This window comes from Vipera berus, assembly GCF_964194415.1.
Source record: "Vipera berus genome assembly, chromosome: 2".
In the NCBI taxonomy this organism is placed as follows: Eukaryota; Metazoa; Chordata; class Lepidosauria; order Squamata; family Viperidae; genus Vipera; species Vipera berus.
In genome coordinates, this window is record NC_138203.1 from 103841500 (window position 1) to 103866792 (window position 25293).

General features: G+C 38.8%; 1 protein-coding gene across 1 annotated transcript; it reads left to right on the forward strand.

Annotated features, from left to right (window-relative positions):
* Nucleotides 1–659: 659 nt before the first annotated feature.
* On the forward strand, nucleotides 660–19139 carry FAM131B (family with sequence similarity 131 member B). Its single transcript, XM_081317577.1, has 6 exons — nucleotides 660–764; nucleotides 7586–7621; nucleotides 10580–10673; nucleotides 12307–12504; nucleotides 13325–13468; nucleotides 18492–19139. Exons 1-6 carry the CDS (start codon nucleotides 711–713, stop codon nucleotides 19106–19108), a joined length of 1143 nt encoding a protein of 380 aa, XP_081173703.1. The 5' UTR covers nucleotides 660–710; the 3' UTR covers nucleotides 19109–19139.
* The last annotated feature ends 6154 nt before the right edge of the window (nucleotides 19140–25293 follow it).

Consider the following 25293-nt stretch of genomic DNA (forward strand, 5'->3'; position numbering starts at 1 on the left):
TATGATCTGATTTTTTTTAGCTTGCAATATGATTTATTTGTGTTTTCCATCTAAAAAGAGCAGGAAACAGGGCCATCAGTTTTCAGTTATCGTCCTCAGAGGTGACTCAGAAGGCTTGAGGAAGGCACTTAAGGAACACCACTCTGTTAGATAATCATCCTTCATAATTCTGATATTAGTGATTGAATTTGATTCTTTTGATGTATCCCAAATGCCAGTTAATATTTATTTGTTAAACTTCTAATGTATTTATTTTTCTGTAGTGAAAAAGTGTACTAAGAATCTAAAGTGACACATTTTCTTAAAGCTTGGCTGTAATGCTGTACTGAAATCCAGGTGTCTCTTTTCACCCAGATTCAGTGGTTGATGAATCTTGCAATTTTCCCGGCCTTCAACAATATTTCAGCCGTTCACATTATTTCATCCAATCTTCTAACATTTTTAAAAATGTCAGATCACTGTTTGATTCAATAGCATATTATCTTCTTTGGGGTGAGGGGGCATCCTAATGAAATGTGTGACTGCCTTTTTCAGAGATTCCTCCTTATATTATTAACATTTTGTATCAGCTATGGGACATCCCAGGCCAGGGAAATTTTGGAATGTAAATCACTACCAAAGTAGGAACTCTGATTACTTTTTGTGTGGCTTCAGGAAACGAAGTGATTGCTGTGGACTGGAAAGGGCTAAAAGATGTGGACCAGATCAATATGGACAGCACCAGCTCACTCCATGGAAGCAGCATCCATAGACCATCTACTGAGGTGAGCATTCATTCCATGTCGTAGAGAAGACAGCATTCAAGGATCAGCAGCAAAGAGAATTCCCCAGCCAAAAAGCACAGAAACAAGTATGTTTCAGGATGAAGATCCAGGATCTTTCAAATAGTCAAAAGGGGTGGGGGTGGGTGTTTTATTGTTGACAATGATAGGGTTTTTTGAATTTTTATTTTGACTTGATGTAGATTGGCAGGAAACCAAATAATTGTTTGAAATTTGAATCCAATAAGATTCTAGAACTATTAGCTGTGAAAAACATGTTGGCAGTATTCCATGAAGAGCCTATGTAGGACAAATCCTTATCTGTGAAATTTCTCTAATGAGTACTGGCGAGACTCAAACCACTCATGTTCTCTATACAGTATCCTCTTGTATTCTTGTGATCATGCAGAGAATTTTCTCTTTTTGCTATAAAATCTCTATTCCGTTCAGGCCATTTAATGACTTGATAGTAAGCCTTGTGCATCAAGTATGAGCAGCCCTGGTCCCCTAGAGGCCTCTAATAACTTTTTTCCTTCTGGCACTCAGCTAAGAACCAGACTGGATTGAGTATGATTATGATGGAGTAGAAAATGTGAGTGCAGAAAGTGTCGTCCCTTTTTAATCACATAACGGTCAGCCTGCCAACTACCAAGCAAAAAGAATTTCAGTGCGGAAAACAACACACTACGTACTTTTCTTTCTGCTATAATCATGCAGCTCTCCCCACAATACTTGGATGATTTACACAGAGAAAATCTGTTTCTACGGTAGGTCCAATCAGTTGCAGGAGAGAAAACATGGCTAGATCTCAGGATGCCTAAAGAAGTTCAAACGTCTCAGACCCATGTACTGAAATTAGGGTTAGGGGAAAACATAGAGGCTGGCTCTTTGTGTTTTCATTATCCATCAGCATAGAGTAGATGGCTTCAGATAGATTATCCTTCTTGCATAACTTTGTTTGATTCTTTGATAATTGTGTGTAGCCTATTTATCTAGTAGGGTGTATGCCACTCTAATGGCAGAAAGTGAAGAGGAACTGAAGAGTCTCTTGTTGCGAGTAAAGAAGGAGAGTGCAAAAGTTGGGTTGAAACTAAACATTAAGAAAACCAAGATCATGGCATCCGGCCCTCTCAATTCCTGGCAAATAGATGGGGAAGAAGTGGAGGTAGTGACAGATTTTATTTTCCTGGGCTCCAAGATCACCGCAGATGGGGACTGTAGCCAAGAAATTAAAAGACGCTTGCTCCTCGGGAGGAAGGCCATGGCAAATCTAGACAGCACACTAAAAAGCAGAGACATCACCCTGTCAACAAAAGTGCGTATAGTCAAGGCTATGGTCTTCCCAGTTGCAATGTATGGCAGTGAAAGTTGGACCATAAAAAAGGCTGAGCGCCAAAGAATTGAAGCCTTTGAACTCTGGTGCTGGAGAAGACTCCTGCGAGTCCCTTGGACTGCAAGGTGATCAAACCGGTCAGTCCTAGAGGAGATCAACCTTGACTGCTCTTTAGAAGGCCAGATCCTGAAGCTAAAACTCATATACTTTGGCCACCTAATGAGAAGGAAGGACTCACTGAAGAAGAGCCTAATGCTGGGAAAGATTGAGGGCAATAGAAGAAGGGGACGACAGAGAATGAGGTGGCTGCATGGAGTTACTGAAGAAGTAGGCGTGAGCTTAAATGGACTCCAGAAGATGGTTGTTGTTGTTGTTGTTAGTTGCGAAGTCGTGTCCGACCCATCGCGACCCTATGGACAACGTTCCTCCAGGCTTACCATGGTAGAGGACAGGAAAGCCTGGAGGAACGTTGTCCATAGGGTCGCGATGGGTCGGACACGACTTCGCAACTAACAACATGGAATAAAATTTAATGAGCTTTTTGAAATAGATAAATGTTATTCAAGCATGACATTTTAGTTTTTATGAAACTCCTGCAAATGGATGGGAGTATTTTGATGTATGCTTACTTAGATTGTGACTCCTGAAATCTTATCTTCAGGGGATTTTGATTACTCAGTGTGGTATATCCATTTGAATGGTAGGAGAATTGGCTCATTTTTCTCCATTTTTAAAATTTCTACCGGCCTCTCATGGACACTGTTATAAAATAATTGTTGGGGTACTCAGAGCTTTGCCTTTAATTAGATTCGATGACTCAATAATTAAACCAGACTAGTCTTCTCTATTTTGACCACCACCTTCTCTCAATGTCAGATAGTACTGTTACCAGAACCACTTGTAATTTGAGATGTGCTGGGCAGAAGTTCTTGAGTAAAGTGTGATGTTTCTCTTTAAGGACCCATATTGTAATAAAAATATTTAATATTTAATCTTAGAATCATTTAATAGACAAACATTACTAAACAACTATGGAAAACTATGCTTGAAAGCAAACTTAGCAACATACGTCATTGGTTAAATGTGCATTAAATTCCCATGTTTTCACATGCATATGCAAACACAACTCTAGGTGGGGCTACATTGCTTGGGATAAGATACACGTGGTGCTGGAAAAGGTTTTCAAATGTGCTGGAATGTATTATACTCCTATATATAGACTTCAGATCCATGCAGGAAGCAATGTGGACCTTCCATGATGAGTTAATGACATTGCTGGGCACTTTCCATCATTCTAGCAATCCCATCTTCCTCCTGTTGCAGGAGTTACTCTTAAGACAGTGACAGAAGTTGCTTACTTTTCATTGCCCTCAACTGATTGTTGAGGGAATCAGAGGTATTTCTGAGGAAATGTGAAGCCATGTCAAGTAACGATCCTAAACTGTCTTCCTGCCAATATGCAATCTCAGAAACAATACATGAGACAGCATCTAGGAAACTAAAAGGAAGAATTGAAGAGATGAGTCAATTCAATTAGACGGAGAAGGATGAGACAAAAGTATTTATATATAGATAAAGTAGAGCAAATATTGGGTGGAAAGCTTTTCTATAAGTAAAGTGCCACATCAAAAAATGGATGAGTAAGAAAAATAATAAAAGGCAGGTAGCTTTCAGGAAGAGTATTTCATCCTGGCAGAACTAAGGGAAGATGAACAAAGAAGAAAGCTATAATGGAAAAAAATAAGTAAAAAGTAAAAAAGTGAAGACATTTTGCTATAGGCACTTTGTCCCCCTTCTGTTCAATTTGTGTCCTTTTCTTGGGGACTTCCTAGATTAGTGCCTGCAATTTTCTTGGCACAATTTTTTAAAAATTCTTTGCCATTACCTCCTTCCTATGACTGAGAGAAAGTGACTGGCCCAAGGTCACCCAGCTAGCTTTGTGCCTAGGCTTTAGGCAATTTTATAAATCTATAGCTACTTAATCACCTACTGCTGCTATAAATAAGTTTTCAACTCATTGTTTAAATGAACATCTGACAGAATAATTATATTTTCTCACCACATCTCAGTTTGCTTTTCCCTCTCCTCAATCTTTATTTATTGTGCTATACACTTACAATTGTAACTACTGTCAAGAACAGCCTCTCCTAAAAGCATGCTTCCTGGTCTCTGAAATCCTTAGTGTTGTTGTTAGTTGCGAAGTCGTGTCCGACCCATCGCGACCCTATGGACAATGTTCCTCCAGGCCTTCCTGTCCTCTACCATCTTCTGGAGTCCATTTAAGCTCACGCCTACTGCTTCAGTGACTCCATCCAGCCACCTCATTCTCTGTCGTCCCCTTCTTCTCTTGCCCTCAACCTTTCCCAGCATTAGGCTCTTCTCCAGTGAGTCCTTCCTTCTCATTAGGTGGCCAAAGTATTTGAGTTTCAACTTCAGGATCTGGCCTTCTAAAGAGCAGTCAGGGTTGATCTCCTCTAGGACTGACCGGTTTGATCGCCTTGCAGTCCAAGGGACTCGCAGGAGTCTTCTCCAGCACCATAGTTCAAAGGCCTCAATTCTTTGGCGCTCAGCCTTTCTTATGGTCCAACGTTCACTGCCATACATTGCAACTGGGAAGACCATAGCCTTTACGCACTTTTGTTGACAGGGTGATGTCTCTGCTTTTTAGTGTGTTGTCTAGATTTGCCATGGCTTTCCTCCCCAGGAGCAAGTGTCTTTTAATTTCTTGGCTGCAGTCCCCATCTGCGGTGATCTTGGAGCCCAGGAAAATAAAATCTGTCACTACCTCCATTTCTTCCCCATCTATTTGCCAGGAAATGAGAGGGCCAGATGCCATGATCTTGGTTTTCTTAACGTTAAGTCTCAACCCAACTTTTGCACTCTCCTTCTTCACCCGCAACAAGAGGCTCTTTAGTTCTTCTTCACTTTCTGCCATTAGAGTGGTATCATCTGCATATCTTAGGTTGTTGATATTTCTTCCGGCAATCTTAATTCCAACTTTTGATTCACCTAGCTCTGCCTTTCTCATGATGTGCTCTGCATATAAGTTAAACAGGCAGGGTGACAGTATACAGCCTTGCCGGATTCCTTTCCCAATTTTGAACCAATCAGTGCTTCTGTGTCCAGTTCTCACTGTTGCTTCTTGACCCGCATATAGGTTTCTCAAGAGACAAATAAGATGGTCTGGTACACGCATTTCTTTAAGAACTTGCCACAGTTTGTTGTGATCCACACAGTCAAAGGCTTTAGCATAGTCAATGAAGCAGAAGTAGATGTTTTTCTGGAATTCCCTAGCTTTCTCCATGATCCAGCGTATGTTGGCAATTTGATCTCTAGTTCCTCTGCCTCTTCGAAATCCTGCCTGTACTTCTGGTAGTTCTCAATCCACATACTGCTGGAGTCTAGCTTGTAGGATTTTAAGCATAACTTTACTAGCATGTGGAATGAGTGCAATGATGCGATAGTTTGAACATTCTTTGGTATTGCCTTTCTTTGGAATTAGAATGTAAACTGACCTTTTCCAATCCTGTGGCCACTGTTGAGTTTTCCAAATTTGCTGGCAAATTGAGTGTAGCACTTTTACTGCATCGTCTTTTAAGATTTTGAATAGCTCAGCTGGAATACTGTCACCTCCACTAGCTTTGTTGTAGCTCAGTTTTTCTAAGGCCCACGTCAATTCACATTCTAGGATGTCTGGCTCGAGGTCAATGACCACCTCGTCGTGGTTATCAGGGACGTTAAGCTCATTCTTGTATAGTTCTTCTGTGTAATTTTGCCACCTCTTCTTAATCTCTTTTGCCTCTGTTAGGTCCCTGCCATTTTGGTCCTTTATCATGCCCATTTTTGCATGAAACGTTCCCTTCATCTCTCCAATTTTCTTGAAGAGATCTCTGGTCCTCCCTATTCTATTGTTTTCTTCTATTGTTTCTTTGCACTGTTCATTTAAGAAGGCATTCTTATCTCTTCTAGCTATTCTCTGGAATTCTGCATTCAGTTGGGCATATCTTTCATTTTCTCCCTTGCCTTTCGCTTCCCTCCTTTCCTCAGCTATTTGCAAAGCTTCCTCAGACAGCCATTTTGCTTCCTTACATTTCTTTTTCTTTCGGGTGGTTTTAGTTGCTACCTCTTGTACAATGTTGCAAACCTCTGTCCATAGTTCTTCAGGCACTCTGTCTATCAGATCTAATTCCTTTTGTCACCTCTACTGTATATTCAACAGGGATATTATTTAATTCATACCTGAGTGGCCTAGTGCTTTTCCCTACTTTCTCCAGTTTAAGCCTAAGCTTTGCAACAAGAAGCTCATGGTCTGAGCCACAGTCACCCCCTGGTCTTGTTTTTACTTACTGTATAGAGCTTCTCCTTCTTTGGCTGCAGAGCACATAGTCAATCTGATTTCTGTGTTAACCGTCTGGTAATGTCCATGTGTAGAGCCATCTCTTGGGTTGTTGGAAAAGAGTGTTTGCTATGACCATCGTATTCTCTTGACAAAATTCTATCAGCCTGTGCCCTGCTTCATTTTGTACTCCAAGGCCAAACTTGCCTGTTATTCCAGTTATCTTTTGGCTTCCTACTTTAGCATTCCAATCCCCCATGGTGATAAGGACATCATTTTTTGGTGTTAGTTCTATAAGGTGCTGTAGGGCTTCATAGAACCGGTCAACTTCATCCTCTTCAGCACTGGTGGTTGAGGCATAGACTTGGACTATTGTGATATTGAATGGTTTGCCTTGGATTCGAACTGAGATCATTCTGTCATTTTGGTGATTGTATCCCAGTATTGCTTTTCCTACTCTTGTATTGACTATGAAGGCTACTCCATTTCTTCTGAGGGATTCTTGCCCACAGTAGTATACCTGGTGGTCATCTGAATTAAATTCATCCATTCCTGTCCATTTTAGTTCTCTGATTCCTAAGATGTCGATGTTCAGTCTTGTCATCTCTTGTTTGACCATGTCCAGCTTGCCTTGATTCATGGATCTTAGATTCCAGGTTCCTATGGAGAAAAAATCTTTACAGCATTGGACTTTCCTTTCACCACCAGACACATCTCAGCTGAGCGTCCTTTCGGCTTTGGCCCAGTCGCTTCATTCTTTCTGGCGCTACTAGTACTGGCCCTCTGCTCTTCCCCAGTAGCATATTGGACACCTTTCGACCTGAGGGGCTCATCTTCCAGCATCATATTGTTTTGCCTTTTGGTACTGCCCATGTGGTTTTCATGGCAAAGATACTGGAGTGGTTTGCCATTTCCTTCTCCAGTGGATCATGTTTTGTCAGAACTCTCTGCTATGACCTGTCCACTTGGGTGGCCCTGCATGGCATAACTCATAGCTTCATTGAATTACGCAAGCCCCTCCACCACGACAAGGCAGTAATCTATGAAGGGGAAATCCTTAGTAGAGGAAGCAATAAAGCCAACTACTACATGAAATGAATATGGTATGGAGAGAATTTGGGTGTGTTACTAATGTTTTATCTTCTTCTTATATAGCAAACACGGACAGATTTCTCCTGGGATGGCATTAATGTGAGTATAACCAGCATGATACATGAGTCAATCTGTCTATGTGAGAGCCTTGCTTCGGGTGGGTCTTTAGGGACCCACCATTAGGGACCCATCTTGCATCTAGAAAATTCTGGGTCATATCTTAGATCAGGGATCTTCAAACTTGGCCCTTTTATGACTTGTGGACTTCAACTCCCAGAATTCCTCAGCTAGGCACAAGTCATAAAAGGGCCAAGATTGAAGACCCCTGCCTTAGATTGAACATTTTTCTGCTTCTATCCAATTTATCCGAAAAAACAAATACGGTAATTCATCTGAATGCCAGCTCAACACACTGAAAATATGTATGTTTCAAGCTCAAATTCCAATTCACTGAACATTTTGTCCATGATCCCACATCACTCCCTGGAACAGATCCCCTCAGCAGCAGACAACCTGATCTATGAGTGGGTGGGTATTCAAAATATGCTCTTAAAGTAGATGTATATTTGAATGACTACTTTGCTAGCTGTTTTGAATATGCCTGCCTGGACTCAAGGACATAGGTTAATTTTAATTTCTTTTGCAAGCATTTTTATAAGATATTATCATTAGCATTTGCAAGTATAATCCAAAAACATCTTATTTTAATGACTCCGCTATTTTCATTCTTTTTTTATTCTAGCATTTTAAAATAATACAGACTTTAAATTATTCAGACTTTCCTAGTTTTGTTAACTGTGTATAAATGTATACATAAATACAAACACATACAATTCTGTAAAAGCAGGATACAAAAATCACCTTTTAAACTGTTCATTAAAAAGTGCAAATGCCATTAAAGAGGTTAGGTCCTGTAGTCTTCATCACCCAAAAATGAAATATCCAGAAAAGAAAACTCATCTAGATTATCTACAATCTACAATTTTAGGCTGGAACTCAAAATCATTACATAAATCTAATTTTGTGTAAACCACAATATGCTGCACTTGGACAACCAAACTTGATTTTAAAAAAGGACTACAGAAATTGCTTCTACCACAAGAATACCCCCAAGACAAATTATCTAAAAGAAAAAAAAACTCTTCACAATATAAAAAAGCAAATATATTCATTCTATATATCTATGAAGTATACAGTTGGCATTCTGTACATTCTTTAACGCTTTTAATAACTGTATCTCATATGTTCTACTAAGGAGAGATTGTAATTAAATGGGAGTTATCCATTTAATTTTATCACTAACTGTCATATAAATTGCTTAGATCAACCAATAATGAGCCACTCAAAGGCATACAATAATATCCAGATCATGGCTAAATATAGATTTCTATTGTTCAATGCTCTGAATACAATTTTTATTAGATGGCCAATGACTTTTGTAGCCCATTTTCTGCAGACAAGTATCAAGTACATAGGGCATGCTAAGAGTAATTACAATATATATGCATAATACTGCCATTTGTACTTTAAGGTAAAGTAGCTACAGGACCTCATACCAACACTGTTCTTCATCCACTTTCTTTCTGGTGCTTGGCTTTTCTGTGCCCCACACAATACCATTTGCAATAAATAGCAAATTCAGGAAAAATGGCTGTTATATAGATTGTTATTTGTTACCACATTTTGTTGTGTTATGTTATCACAAGTTAAAGTTCAAGTGTATTATAACTCGTGAGGTAAATACTGACAGACTCAGGTGCTCGCGGTGGCCGGTTGACAGCTGACAGCTGTCAAAAGCTGCCGCCAGCCAATTGCGCATGTGCGGCAGCCAGCTGACAGCCGACAGCTGTCAAAGCTACCGGCTGAATCACGCATGCGCAGCGACCAATGGCTCCGAGCTGTCAAAACCTGCCGGCAGCCGAGTGGTTGCTGCAACAGCGGTGGGAGAACACGTCACCAGGATTGGGCGAAAAGTTTGACAGGTTCTGTATAAAAGGGGGATTCCTTCCCGCTGTCAGCTGTCCGGTATTTTCCCGAATAAACGCTTCACGAACCGAGCCTGCTGTCTCTCGTGATCATTGCTCTCTCTACAATTCACCTAATCTACTGTATGTATGGGGAGGGGATTTTCAATAAGAAGGGAGAGGCAGTTTAGGAGTATGAATTCTTATAGCTTGTATGGATAATATGGAAGGAAAATTAACTGACACATCTGTGGTTTTGAAGGATCTGTACCCAATTTCAGCAAGTCTACAATTCCTATATATTTTTTTCTTCTTCTTTTCATTTTGTGACTACACCATGTTCCTCAACAATAATGTTGAGTGTTTCCTTTGTGCAGCATTCAAAGATGAGAAGCAGAGGCAGAAAAAAAGTAATAAGACATGAGGTATGCTATATTACATGCTGCAGAGCAGAAGAAATGGTGACTTCTGTGCAGAGTTCCAGAAATCTAGTCTTTCCTTTATCATTCTGGCTTCTATATTGAATCAAAGTAAGACAGCAGCTAGGTAAAACTTCACCTTTGAAAAACACTTTTCTGGCCTTATCTACGCAGTATTATCTGAATCCAGATAACAGTAATCCACTCTTATTTTTGTCTACCCACTTAGACTATCAATTTACAGCATTATACAGCTATCCCTGTGATATACTGTAAGCCTGTCTAAATTTATAATCTGCTGCCACGGTGATGATGTATTATGTTATTAGTTGTTATGTTAAAAATGCTCTGAAGCATTTGGGAGCTTTACATACACAACAGGCTTACCTGGAGTTTTATTTATTTTCTGCCTTTTAACCTTCTCATATAATATATCATAAATTGCTGGCAAAACACATGCCAGCTAGATAGCAAATGTAACTTTAGCTCATTAGAGCTAATGTAAAACTAATACTTGCCTTAGAAACTTTTTTACCTGTCAAAGCATCATGTAGGATGCTTTCTTCCTTCTATTTTAGATTTATATTTCTTGTTTTCTTAGAAACTCAGATCAGAATACCTTCTGCTCATTTCCTCTATTTCATGTTTTATTTCTTGGTATGACCTGTTTTCAGCTATCCATGGAAGATACAACCTCAATTCTTCCCAAACTGAAACGAAACTCAAATGCCTATGGGATTGGAGCGCTGGCTAAGTCATCTCTGTCTGGTGAGGATCTTAAACCTGAGAATCTGAAAATCTTGTACTTCTTACTAACCTGGGTTTTATCCACTTTTTGTCCTAACTTCAAATCTTTATGAAATAACAGGAGTAAAAAGAAACTTTTGTCTCAAAATTGGTTTATTACTCCTTCGCATTTGTATGTTGGAGCAGGTGGGTGTTGTTGAGTGCATAATGAGAATCCGCTGTTGTCTGAGGTAAAAATAAAAACTGGACAGCATTATTACCTTTCTCATATTCCAGAACAAGGTCTATTTTACTAATGCAAAAAAAAAAAATCTTCCCCCCCATAATAATGGGTTCTTGTGTGTGGAATGATGTATTCTTTCTTCTTTTGTCATTCAACTGCTAATATATAGTTTTTATTATTTTGATGCTGTGATTTTTGCCTTTTATTGGTGTTTACTATTTCGTTATCTATGTATTTATTCCATGTGATTTTATTATGTAAGAAGCCTTGGGAAGGATTCTGTCCTTAAAAGCATTTTAAATAATAGAATTGGCTGTTCAACTCACTCATAGTAGAGAAAAAGGAAAGAATTATAATTATAATTCACAGAATTAAAGAAGTTCTATAAATCTGTTTAAAGCTTTTGAAAATTTTAACTAGGAAAAGAAACAAGTGCTAGAATTAATTAACATTAATCTTTCATGGTTGAAAACATTCTGAAAATAGACAATCTTGTTTTTATTAACAATACATTACAATTAGTATATTTAATTTTTGATGGATGAACATTAAATTATATAATTTCATATTGTTGCCTACTATAATTACTATAATTTATTTTATTTGTAGGTAGAAAAATTATTTCCTGTCCCATAAAGAGCAAAGGTTGGGGAATAGACAGTTAAAATCAACACTGTCTTTTGAAAGAGTGTTAATAACAATTAAGATATTTCTTTATGTAATACATAGATCGGTTTTATTGCATGTCTCATTAAACTCTGCAGCTGCCATCAGGCAATGTCAATGACCCACTTTTCAAGTGTTATAGGATCGAACTAGATACACATGTAAGTGCATCTCTTGCTCCCTCCTGCTGTGCTGCAGCCAAAGACCCACTCCAGATCTGCTCTTCTATGCATCAGGAGAAAATCTGCCATATGTACCAATGCAAATTTTCTCTCTGCAGGCATAGAGCAAATTTATAAAATACATGGATTGGGGAAGAATAGAAGACTATTTCTAGGCGAACCAGGAGGGTTAATTCCTGAGCCCTGCAGTCCTGATTTTGCTCCCCATAGCATTTTTTTAAAAAAGAAAGCATATTGCTTATGCACATTTATTATCATATTTTGTTGGCTGTTTATAATTCATTATACATATTGTTATATTGTGGCCCCAATTAGCCTCTTGCTGTTGAGCCCAGATTCTCCTCTGCAATGACAAATAATTGTACTGTTCAGATAAAGAGATGGCAAAGCAATTCACTTTTAGAGTTCCATGGCGCATATTTATTTATTTGTTTTACCTTTATGGGGAGTCTCCGGTAACAGTAGAGCAATTATGTTGGAACAGGAAGAGAGAACAAAGTAGACTTGTCCTAGGTTGCCATGACAGATTGCTCTGGTGCTGTATAATAGCCCCTCTTTGTTTTATTAATGTCTGGCGCCTTAGGGATATCCCGCACCATGAAGGATCACGTCACCAAGCCCACTGCCATGGGGCAGGGTCGTGTTGCACACATGATTGAGTGGCAGGGCTGGGATAATGGCAGCAGCCAACAGCAGCATCATACTCATGAGACAGTACGCAAGGACGCAGATGCTTACTCTGACCTGAGTGATGGAGAAAAAGAGGCCCGATTCCTTGCAGGTATGCTACCACTTCTCTGTATGCAAATAGCTCTAGGTAGAAAAAGAGGAGGAGGAGGATAAATGGGATACAGAATAATTCTTCTAAATTTATTATGGTTCCTTTCACATTCAGCCAGATGTTTAGACTGGATTTGGCATTGTTGTCCACCTGTTGAGTCCTTCCCAAAGACCTGAATTAGCCAGATGTGGTTATTTCATTAGAATCAAATTCCAAATCTATTTATTTGGAATATTGCATAGATGCAATATCTGAGGCTATTCAGATATTGGCTATAACAATTTCTGATCTGTTCCTCTTACATTTGAAGAAGTGTGAAAATGATCGAAGCGTTATCTTAGAGGAGATAAGCTTATTCTGGAGTGGTTCTGGGCCCATTCAAATCTCTCAATATAGATAAGATTCACTATCTTATTCCCCTGGTTCAAATAAAACAAATAAAGATTTCAATTGAAAATGTCTCCCCCCTCAAATATTATAGATTGTATTTCTGACTCCGACATTATATATACTTTTACTATACAATTCCTATTCCATATTTCTAGCAACTTCCAAAGTTTGCTAATGCTTTGAAGGTGGGATTTATTCCTGTGCCATTGACTATGTACTTATATGCACGAGACAGCCATTCTGATACAAGATTGTCCATTCAAAATATAAAATTTCAGGATTCAGATTGGAATTTTGAGACAAGATATCGATCAGGATATCGGACAGTGAGACAGTGAAGAGAAAGACAGTGAAGCACCAGATGTATTTGGCTATTGGCAGGTGGAAGAAAGGAACGACATTCACTCTTTTCTGTCTTTTGGTAATTTAGGGGTGATGCAACAGTTTGCTATCTCAGAAGCCACGCTGATGGCCTGGTCTTCCATGGATGGTGAGGATGTAAGTGTCAATTCCAACCAGGAAAACCAAGCTGGCAACTACAATGAAAACTATCAAGAGATGATGGAGAATCCAGGTGAATATTTATTTTCTCTTTAGGCTTCCAGGAGATGAATATAGAGATATAGGGAGACAGGTGATCTTTTCATGAAACAATTAGAGAAGGTGAAAGGTATCCTGATTGGGACAAGCATACCAGTCTTAGTTATCTGTTATGAACTTTCTGTTTATTCGGGCAATATATTGGCTAAGCACTAAGCAGGATAATTCTAGTTTTGAATGTTATATCAGCAGTGAACACATTAAATAATGTTAAGAAAGCAGCTGTCGGCCTTAAATCCCCTAATAATGGCCGCTGTTAGAAGGTTATTGTAACCAGTATTCAGTTAATATTATCTAAATCACGGAACGCTTTAAGGCACAGCTTGTATTCTATATTATATTATTTCCTCTACTTTCATTATTTGTCTCCAACGCCACCTGGTAGGTCTCTTTGTGCCTCAAGCTTTGTAGAATTTAGGTCAAACTTGTGTCTAGATCATGTTGCTTCAGAATACAAATAGGGGCTGATGCAACTCAATGGATGTCCTCCAGATTGGCTTAAAATCCCTCAAAGTAGCAAGCTGGGAAACCTAGCCTTCTCTCTGACATACTAATTGTCAACAAGCAGATGATATTTATTTGAAGAAGATCATTTGGGATGGTGAAAACTTTTACTGGAAGTAAGGTAGAGCTATTTTTTTTAATCCCATTTATATCCTGCCCTTCTCCGAAGACTCAGGGCGGCTTACAATCTAAAGCACAATGTGCTTAGCAATAGCCTTCATTCTATGTATATGCCTGCTTATTAGGGCTTTCCCCCCCCCCCAGCAGCATTTTTACAAAGTCAGCTTATTGCCCCCAACAATCTGGGTCCTCATTTTACCTACCTCGGAAGGATGGAAGGCTGAGTCAACCTTGAGCCTGGTGGGATGCGAACCTGCACTAATTGCAGGCAGCTGGTGTTACTGAAGGAGGCATTAGCCCACTGCTCCACCAAGGCTCTTAAAAATATGGAACGCTTCACGAATTTGCTTAATTTCCATATTAAGCAGGGATGCTTACATTCCAGTCAACATATATTCAGCTTGTATATGTATACATATAGTTAGTTGATATGTACGTTCATAATGTTCAAGGAATTTGCAAATATGTGTTTACATTTAAATACACATAATAGTTATCCACATTTAACAAATATGTCCATAAAGAGATTTCTGGGGGATAACTAAAATATCCTTTTGCATTCCTTTCTTTCCCAGGACAAACAGGTAGAATATATTATTAATTATTTATTTGTTGCTGAAGAAATAAATAAGTAGTAAACAGTACAAATAAAAGTTTCTGAATCTCGAATCTTTAACCTATTTTAAAGGCACAACCAAATCTCATATCACTCCTATCATTACACACAAAAAAAATTCTAACTTATTCCATGAGAACTGTGTGTGACTTTGCTCTCTTGAAAATTGCTAGTTCAAGCTAAACTGTTAGAAAATATGAACTATATTGCTTTTAAAATTTTTACTATAACCCAAAAGTGCTCAAGTAAATAAAACTGCTGTGAAAACAAAAAAGAATCTTCTATGAACAGTTTAATAAGGATGGTTAAAGCGAATGAGATAAGAGGAATACTTTGAAGAAAAGTAGCATTATCTTAGAACAATACAAAAAAATAGGATAGGATGGAACCCAGGAATGTACACATTTAGTCAGTTTGTAGGCCTTATGTAGCATATGAAGACTCCTACCACAAAGCAGATGGCCCCACTTTTAATATCTTTTCTTGCTTCTATTCATCCTTCCTTTATTTTATTATTTTTTTATATTTTATTTTTCATTCATTCCTTCATTAAGTTTTACTTAACCCTATCAAGAGACTCTCAGAGGGTCACAGTCATGCTATAGGTAGTCCTTGACTTACAACCATTTGTTTAACAACCATTGTGATGGTGCTAAAAAAAAAAGGATATGTCCCGTCCTTACTTAAAATCGTCACAGCATCCCAGTGTTCATGTGTTCAGAATTCAGTTACGTGGCAACAGGCATGTGTTTTTTTTATTTTTTATGATTATTTATTTTTTCTTTTTTTGAGTTGTCCTTTTTATTAGTTTATAATATAAAAATACAAAAATGAATAATAGGAAAAATAGGGGAGGGAGAAGGGAAGGGAAATGCGTAGAAAAGAAGGGGAAAAAAAGAGAAGGCATTGACTTGTAACTCCCTTTGGTACAGTAGAATAAGATAATAACATCAAATTTCAACTTTTTACTTTTCCATGATAGTTTAAACTAGCCATTTCTATAACAACAAATCTATCTAATCAGTAAAACCAAAATCAAAGTTTCATAGTAGAAACAAAAGTAATTGCTTTTTTTCTTTCATCAAAACAGACAATTTAGCCATCTCTGGTAACTCCATCAACTTTTGCAGCCATTTGTCCATTGTGGGGTTCGAAGTGTCCTTCCATTTTTGTGCATAAAGAAATCTTACTGCTGCCAATATATACTGTATAACATCAGACTGCCAATTTTTTTCTCCCAGGTCTTTTCCATTAAACCCAAAAGAAAAGTTTCTAGTTTTATCTTTATATTCACTTTAAGAATCTTCTGTACTAGAATATGAATCCTACTCCAATATTTCTTTGCTTTATCACATGACCACCATAAAAAGTCCCTTCTTTACATTTGCATTTCCAATATTCATTTGAAGTATCTTTATATATCCTTGATAACTTATCTGGTGTTAAATACCAATGATATAAAAATAAAAATTTTCTTTTAAATTGTCATTTAGTGTAAATTTCAAACTTTTCGTCTACATATTCTCCCATTGTTCAAACTTTACATTACATCCAAAATTCCTTGCCCACTGAATCAGACAGTGCTTTACATATTCATTTTCCAAATTCAAATACAATAATGTTTTCTAGATCTTAGTAATAATATATTCATCACTACCAATTTATTTTTAACAAAGTCAAACCCCATAACTCTTTTTGTCTCATTTAAATCTTTATTTCAATTGTAAATATGTAAAACAATGGCAGAAACGTCCTTCTGATTTTAGCTCTTCCTTAGACTTGAGGATAGGATCACCAAAATTAAAAGAAATTATTTTACAGTAAGTTCACCAGTCAAGCTTTGCCACCATTTCTTTTTTGAAAAAAGCTTTCTGAGGCATGCTCCATAGAAAACCTTATTTTATATTTATTCCAAACTCTTAGAATGGCACATCTAACAAAGCGGTTGTTAAAAATCAACATTTACTTAAACTTGTCATACCATAAATAACTATGCCATCCAAACATTAATTTATGACCTTCTAAATCAAGTAGCCTCTTATTCTGGAGGTTCACCCACTCTTTTAGCCAGCTCAAACAACAGGCATCAAAATACAGTTTCAAATTTAGTAAACCCAAACCCCCTCTTTCCTTAACATCTTGCAGTAGTTTACATCTAATTCTTGGTTTTTTCCCTTGTCATATAAACTGCGAAATATCCATCTGCCATTGTTTAAATGGAGTATCGGTTGCAAGTATTGGTAAAGTCTGAAAGAAAAAAAACGGGCATGCATTTTTGATGGTGGCAGCATCTGGGGTCACGTGATTGCCATTTCTGCCCATCCCAGGGTGTCTTCTAACAAGCAAAGTAAGAAGGATAAGATGGATCCCTTAATCCCTTGCAGCAAAAAAGATTGCAAAATCAAACACAACATACTGAATGACCACATTGCTTAGCCATGGAAGTTCCAGTCATAGGTCAAAAAACTATCTGAATTAAAATGCCCATTATATAATACATAGTAAATAAAAAACATAAACCCATAAAAACATAAAACAAAAATTGTAGAGAGAATAAATAAAAAGCAAAGAAAATAACTGTCATATAAGTATCAAAGACCCTTATAAACAATTGTTTTTCAAATATTTTTTTTAAAATCTGATAAAGAGCTGATCAAATTTCAGGGGCAAAGAATTTTAATAATAGCTAAACTAATTCCTCCCCTAACCCAGCAAAGTGTAGTGGCTCCTTTATCAGCAGAGGGTGAAATGATATCAAGAATCTAGATAGATGGAATAGCAAGTGAAAGTGAAGTTATTGAAATATACTGTTCAAAAACAGCTTTTTGAAATAGCAAAAGCTGTTTTTTTATTTTGGTGGGGAGGCTTGTGGAAAACATAAATGGCAAAGTAAGTACCAGTTTTGCCACAAAAATTCTTTTTTTTAAAAAAAACTGCCTTCTCTCTGGTAGTCAGATCTCTTTCCTCTCTTAGATCTTTAGTCTTGTTTCAGATCACTGGAAAAATGTGTCTGAAAACATTATAGAATCCCTCTTTGTGCTCCCTGTAGCACAAAATCCAAGCATCTACATCTCATCGATATCTAACATAAATATGCATTCTCAATCCATATTCACTTTATCTGTACATTGGATTAATAAAAATGGTAGTAAAAAAAGTAGTTTCCCCCGCACATGCGTGCTAGTCGTTTCCAACTCTAGGGGCCAGTGCTCATCTCCGTTTCAAAGCCGAAGAGCCAGCGCTTCTCTGAGGAAGTCTCCGTGGTCATGTGGCCAGCATGACTAGACGCCAAAGGCGCACGGAACGCTGTTACCTTCCCACCATAGTGGTCCCTATTTTTCTACTTGCATTTTTACGTGCTTTCGAACTGCTAGGTTGGCAGAAGCTGGGACGAGTAACAGGCACTCACTCTGTTACGTGGCACTTGGGATTCGACCTGCCAAACTGCTGACCTTCTGATCGACAAGCTCAGGGTCCTAACCCACTGAGCCACCGCGTTCCTAAAATGGTAGTTAGTACCTGGGTATAAATCATGAATGCATCTTCACAGCTGTGAGATTCCAAGAGTCTTAACAGCTGTGTAATTTTAAGGGATGTTCATTGTAAATTGTGTCCTCTCACAACCTCCCCAGGCAACTGCTAAGCAAGCTTGCCTTCCTGCCACAAAAATCTTGTTGCTTGCGCCTTTCCTATGTCTTCTTCACTTCTGCCTTTCATCTCTCTCATTTTTATTGTTCTCTTCCTACCTTCTGTACAGAACACCTGGCCCAGGTGCAGTATGACAGCTGGCCTCACTCTTACGTCTCACAAGGCATGTACTGCCTGGGTTCATCTGATGCTTGGGAAACCAGTGATCAGTCCCTCATTGCGTCCCCAGCTGCTGGCTCTTACCTCGGCCAGAACTTTGAGGAGTGCCAGTCTAACCTGCAGGAAAGTGTTTTAATCCAGAACAACCTTATCCAGCAGCACCAACTGTTGCAAATGCAACAGCAGCAACAGCAGCTACAACAACAGCAACAGCTACAACAACACCAGCAAGTGCAACAGGCTGTGTTGCAAAATACTGGACTTGTAGAGGTATGGCCAGCTCAGACAACTCCCAGTGGGGATGATAGCGCTGGTAATGGGGGCAATGCTGAATCCAGCACTCTTGTGGGAGTTCACGCAGAAGAGGAAGGGAACCCCGTGCTGGATAAAGCACCCCTGTTGAACAAGAAAACTTCTCCAGAAGAGGACGATGTTGTATGCCGGGATCTGGAGTCTCTTTCACCCAGAGAGGAGGCAGAGCCTGCCGCCCTTAGCCGCAAGGTTTCTGATGTTACATCATCTGGAGTTCAGTCTTTTGATGAGGAAGAAGGTGAAACCAATAACTGATGCTGGCTGTTGAAAAACTTTTGACAATATGCATGGGAAACACGGGTGGGGGAAGTGTCAGGGAAGCCCCTCTCCAGCTCCTCAGTTCCTCCTATCTCAATTCTCCAGGCTCCCCAGTTCCCCACAGCACACTTGTTTATCCTTAGATTTATGGAAAGGTAAGCCAAGGACCAAAGTGCTGGGCATTGCTAACTCCCCCTCCCCTCCTGCACACGATAGGCTGAACTTTTAAGACTTAACTGCCCAGAAAGCTCAGGGAATGCAAGATAGTGGCCTCATGTGCACATTGCAAACAGTGGGAGCTGGTTATCAAGAGTGGTTTTGTGAGGCTGATTCGATTAACACAGCCTCTTGAGAAAATGCTGCTTCAGTCTGCCTCTTGGAACCTGGTGGAACAATGATAGGGAGAGAGGGATGCTTCTTAGATAACTGCAACCAAAAAGTCAGGCCTCATCAAGAATTCTACTTACGGAAGTGAGGTGCTATTTGGAGAGAAGCTTTCACTTGAGGCCTAGAGGACCATGAAGTGGAGGGCATGGATCCAGACTGTGGGACTTTAGGGGTAGTGACTATTCCGTGATACAACTGAGGTACTCTTGTCCAGTTCAAACCTCATTCTTCAGCACGTGTGCATGCATTGCCACTGAAAGTCTCTTTATGCACCCACCCTCTCTTAACTTTGCCTATCTGGGGCCTGGAGAGAGTTTTCCCCCTCTATTTATTACTGAGCACTGCATGTAGGGTAGGGGTCATCTGTCAATCTTATAATTTATGCAGACCTGAAGTTCAGTCTTTCCATTGTATGCAGGGAAGACAAGACAAAGAAAGAAAAGCAAACACATACCACAACTTAACGATTGACTTAGTTTTCTTCTATTTTTCACCAAAATGTTTATGTTGTAACAGTTTTTTGGCCATCAGAAGGAATGGCCTGGTGCCATCTAGTGAAAGGTAATACTCCTTTCCTAGGCTTGCAAGTTCTTCTGAAAAGATTGCAAAATTGAAACTGGGCCAAGAGTAATTCTCTACTATTCCCATTAATTTTCCTTGTAAGATTTTTTTTTGTTCTATTGACAAATATTTGTAATGCTTAGCTCAGTCAAGAATAAGAAAATACTAAGCAGCACATTCTTCCCATTTTTATTTGATGGAAGGGTTTTTTTTTTGAGGGGAATTAATGCTAAGTCTTGTGGCCCATAGAGTTTGATCTCAAATTATCCCCTTTTCTCAGTTATTGTTTTTTTCTTGGCAGACAAATGGAAATTAGCATTATGAAACCTAGTTTTTAATACTGTGTTCTTTCACCATTGTTTGTCAGAAACAAACTATGGAAGAAAATAATAATGGCCAGAATCAATAAAAACATTGTGGTCATCATTAAAGTGGCAGAAATAAGGACACTGCCATAAAAGGTGACCCAACATTGTGTAGAGAGAAGACACCCCACAGATGTGCATTTTCTCTGCTCTTTTTCTCCTCTATGCCTGCACCATTTGTTCTATTTACCCGAAATTTCAATGTGGCTTGCAGCTAGTTTGTTTTCTCTGGGTTTGCTGGCTACAAAATTGAAGAGTAAATTGCACAGCAACGCTTTGTTTACTCAGATCTTACCCCTTTGTGTAGAGAAAGGGGAAGAACATTGGGTTCAGAAGCTTTGCGTACAGATGTCATCAGCAAAAGGGAGCTGAAGTGCCCCCACCCTTTTCATGAAGAATTGAGGGGAACTCCGTGTATTTCAACAACCAAGAAACTCTGTCTTCCCCTTTAGTGCAGCTTCTTTGAGAACATTTTCATCATGCAGACAAATGGTCAGGCAAAAATAATCAAAGCAAATGCATGAAAGAAAAGCCTTTTGTCGCCCTTCTTTTCCTTGTCTCTGTTTCCTTACTCTTCCTGGCTCCTTGGGTTGGGAAGACTGCTCAACCTCTGAGCCTTTGGGAGCCCACCTCTCCTTTAAAATATGTTTACATGCTACAGTGCCAACCTCTGAAGGCTAAGAGGGTTGGATACAGAACTTCGCTGGATATGAGGACAACACCTCATTTTCTTGCATTTTATTTCTTCTTAAATTGCTGCATTCTGGCCTTCAGTCAGTTGTGGGGGATTCTCCCAGCAATGATGAAGAACCATGAAGAGTGCAGAGCGTGCATCTCTGCAAACTAAGAATGATTGAAACTCCAACATCATCAAGCCTTCAGGATAACCAAGAAAGCTTTGAGATGTTTCCAGTATTGTGATGGGGGAGGGTGGAGATCCAGGCAGCCTGATTCTCCTTTCCTCCAAACCATTTTGCTCCATGTGCCTATCCAGGACCAGGACTAAACCTGGATGTTTACGGTAATTTGTTTCTGTGTAAATTTATCCTGCTTTCATCTTGGCGCTCACTGACCTTGATAATAAGTGGCTCATCTTGTTTAGATACCTTATTTTATTGTCTGTCTTTTTTTAAAAGGAAAATGTAAGCAACATGCATTTAATAATGCCACATGTCACAAATGTTTGAGAGATTTATATTTTTCTCATTCTGAGAGATGCCAGAGAGGATCATACTGCATGGAAATCAGTAAAGAAACAACAAGAGAAAGCTAATTTTGTGTTTGTAGAACTGGGGATATGACTGAGCAATGTGTACAGTGGAATAGAGAATCACAACTGTATTGTAGATTTCTATAACTATCATTGGAAAGTTCTACCAATAAGCATATTTTCATTTAAATTGTACAATTCTTGGGGAGGATTTATAAATAAATAGAATTGTCCAGGATATGAAACTCCATTTACCTTCCTCTCCCTCCAGCCCCTGCAAAGGGATCTTGCCTTTTAAAATACCTTTCCTATTGTTCCCTTTGTTTAAGTGTACTGATGTCTCTGCTCTTAGGCAGGTACATCAGCAGAGAAAAAGTTACACTTGGCCCCAGATGACAAAAAATCCTTCAACTTCAGTTATCTGTTCTGTAGCATTCCAAATCCAGAAAGACTGCAGCTCTCATTTTATTGGACAAAATAATCAAAATGGCTGTATTGCTCTAGTCATACAATAAAACAGTTCTGTGTGATACCTTCAAAACTAACAACAAATGTTGCGCCCTCAGCTGCTAAACAGAGTCAGGTCAGGTTCACTGACCTGAATGGAAACAGCTCAAAATGATTCCTGATATAAATGCATTAGTACCAGCTAACTGAAAAGCAAATACTATTATCAAAAGATGGGACAGCCAATGCCAGGGCAGCTCTTCAGCTCTGAATATGTTGTAGTTAGAAAGCTTCAATCAGGAAAGTTGGAGATGTTTTTTATTATTATTATTTTGTAGAAGAAAACAGGCAGATAGCACAGCATACTGCACCTCCTTTTTACCACTTTATAGGTGAGTTTATTTCTGGGCTTAGAGCCTGACTGAGAAAAAACAAACCAGGAAGGATCATTGGGGAAAAAAGGGCAGTTGAGGGAGGGTTACAGCCTCCTGCTTCTGTCTGCTCTCTTAGTTCTCCAACTCCAACTCCACTGCCTTATTGTTATTTATCAGGAACCCATGTCTGAAGAACTAAGGAGAAATTTCCTGACAGTTAGAACAATTATTCAGTGGAACAACCTGCCTCCAGAAGTTGTGAATGCTCCAACACTGGACATTTTTAAGAAGAGACTGTATAGCCATTTGTCTGAAATGGTATAGGGTTTTTTGCCTGAGCAGGGGTTTGGACTAGATGACCTTCAAGGTCCCTTCCGACTAATTATTATTATTATTATTATTATTATTATTATTATTATTATTATTATTATTATTATTCACAGTCAGCCAGATATTCAGACTGGATTTGGCATTTTTGTCTACCTATTGAGTCCTTACAAAGGACCTGGGATAGGCAGATGTAGATGTTTGATAGTATTACAGATATTGTCGCAGGATGGAAGCAGTTCCTAGTAAGGCCACCTTCTTATCATCATCATCATCATTACCTCAGCTCTAAATGGAATTCTACTACAGAATGCTAAGGGGGGAGAAAGCCTTTTCAGTCTATGAGGGCTGCATTTATTAACTCACTGATTTCACATCAACGTGGTCATGTTGAGAAATTTCATATTTGTTACATGCATCATATTTTATTTGCTTGGTTTCTTCTTAAAAACATGAAACCATGCAATTCAGATACACTGTGTAGCTTTTTATTTTGAATGTCTCCGAAATGATAGGCAGTGAATTCCTGAGTGAAGAATATTGGAGGGGATATGTAGGTTTGTGCTCATGTATCAGATGCCTGGAGAGTTATGCCAGGGTTGAGGAATGCACCCCTCTTCAGAAGTTATGAACCTGAAATATTCAACGTCCCTACCACCCAAGAATTCTGGGAGTTACACTTTGACCCATATATAGAGATTTTAGGTTCCCCATTCCTGGCTTATGTACATGAATAATGGCACCAGTTTTATAGAAGGTTATTCATGAAACCATTAGGACTATCTAATCTTTTTTAATGAAGTAAGATCTGGTCTTGGATTTCCTAGACATACTTTTTTTTGGAGGGGGGGAATCCTTGAAGCAATTTTTAACCCTCTGTTGCCACTTCCTGTTCCTTTGCATGAATGCAGCACTACAATCATAGTTAGCAAATAGTGTATTTTGTACTATTCACTAAATAATTCACTCTGGTGCAATATTGCAGTGTTGATGTGGTATGAATGCTAGCAAGGTCTATTCCAAGATATCTGAGCAGTTTTACAGACATTTTTTGAACGGTTGACCAAAGAGGAAACATTCCATAAATATCTGTCCCTTGCTTGTCCTTGCCTCTGAGCCTTAACTCCCTCTCCTTATTCATTTCTTAACTGCTAGAAGAACTGAAAGATGGCATCATGGCGGATGGCATCACAACACTGGGAAGCGTAGTAACAAGCTCTATTTGCTGGCTGCTTCCTCAAGATGGAAGAGAATTAACCAGGAATGAAAGAAAACAAAATGTCCTTGAACCTTGAGGCCCAATTAAGTCCTCCATTTTTCCCCCCTTAATTTACTTCAGCAATTGTTAGAAAGATTTTCTTAAGTGAGAAGACCACTTAAATCATTTCTAACAATTATTCCACTGATAAGGGGAAACCAACAGGTTTTGTGAGGGAAGAAATAGTCGTAGCAGCTACTTTTGAGCAAATCAGCAGCTCCTGAGGAAAGACTAAACTATTCAAAGCTTTGCAACTGCATTTTAAAACAATGAACGTTAATCAGATACTTTATGTGCCTCCTGTATCATGCCTAGCTAGTGCCTAGAGGTCTTACATGCATCATTCATGTTTTTCGATTTCTCACCTGAGCTAATATGGATAACTAACTGCTCCATCCTGCTTTTTTCTCCTTGTATGAAACATCTAGGTATATATGAAAATCACTAGGATTATATGAAAATAGGATTTTTCTAGAAAAGGCAACCAGATATAAATTGTGTCTTGCTTAAATATTAATATATTGCCTTCCAAGACATTATTACAGTGGGTTACATGGTTTATAGTTACATATATTAACACCTGCACATTTAAAATGTCACGGAAGTGAGATGGGTGGCTATATAAATTTAATACATAAATAATAGTGAAGTGGAAAACAGCAAAGCAGAGGGAAAGAACTAGATTAGAGAAATGAAACCAAGAGACATGTTCTGAGGAGAGTGTTCCTGTGCCTAGTCAAGTGTTTTTCAGCTCTATTGGATTTCAGCTTCCATCATCCACAGCCAATTTACCCACCTCCTTTTAGGAACACATTTTTGGCAATAAGACCTATAAAATTGGTGCTTGTAAAGCTAGGCTTGCTTAGAAAAGGCTGGGTGTGAGAGAGGGCTTTTCGCTGTGTCACTCCAGGCCGTAAAGGAAGGCATTCATGAAGAGCAATATTTTTGTATGTTTCAGAGGAGTTCAGAAGTAAAATTATGACCCTTTTGAATCCCCCTTAATTCTCTGCCACCCAAATCAGGCTATCTTCCCTTTTTTAAAAAAAAGTCTTAAGGGACAAGGGAGACATTTTATCCTCTTCAGCACCCTCCCAATGGGCTCTGAAAATGTCAGTCCCATTCCATGGTGACCTCATGCCCACAACCTTTAAAGTCCTTGGGCAGGGCAGAAGCATAGTGTGGCCCTCTGGCCATCATTATTCTCGGCCCTTGGATTTCTCTAGTCCCCTGGGCTAGAGAATGTAATTTTCAGG

Excerpts from the sequence above, each read along its gene's own strand:
- FAM131B (XM_081317577.1), top strand. The coding sequence starts at position 711 with ATGGACAGCACCAGCTCACTCCATGGAAGCAGCATCCATAGACCATCT. Across the intron at positions 7,622-10,579 it reads TCTCCTGGGATGGCATTAAT|CTATCCATGGAAGATACAAC; the intron begins GTGAGTATAACC and ends ACCTGTTTTCAG. Across the intron at positions 13,469-18,491 it reads AGAGATGATGGAGAATCCAG|AACACCTGGCCCAGGTGCAG; the intron begins GTGAATATTTAT and ends CCTTCTGTACAG.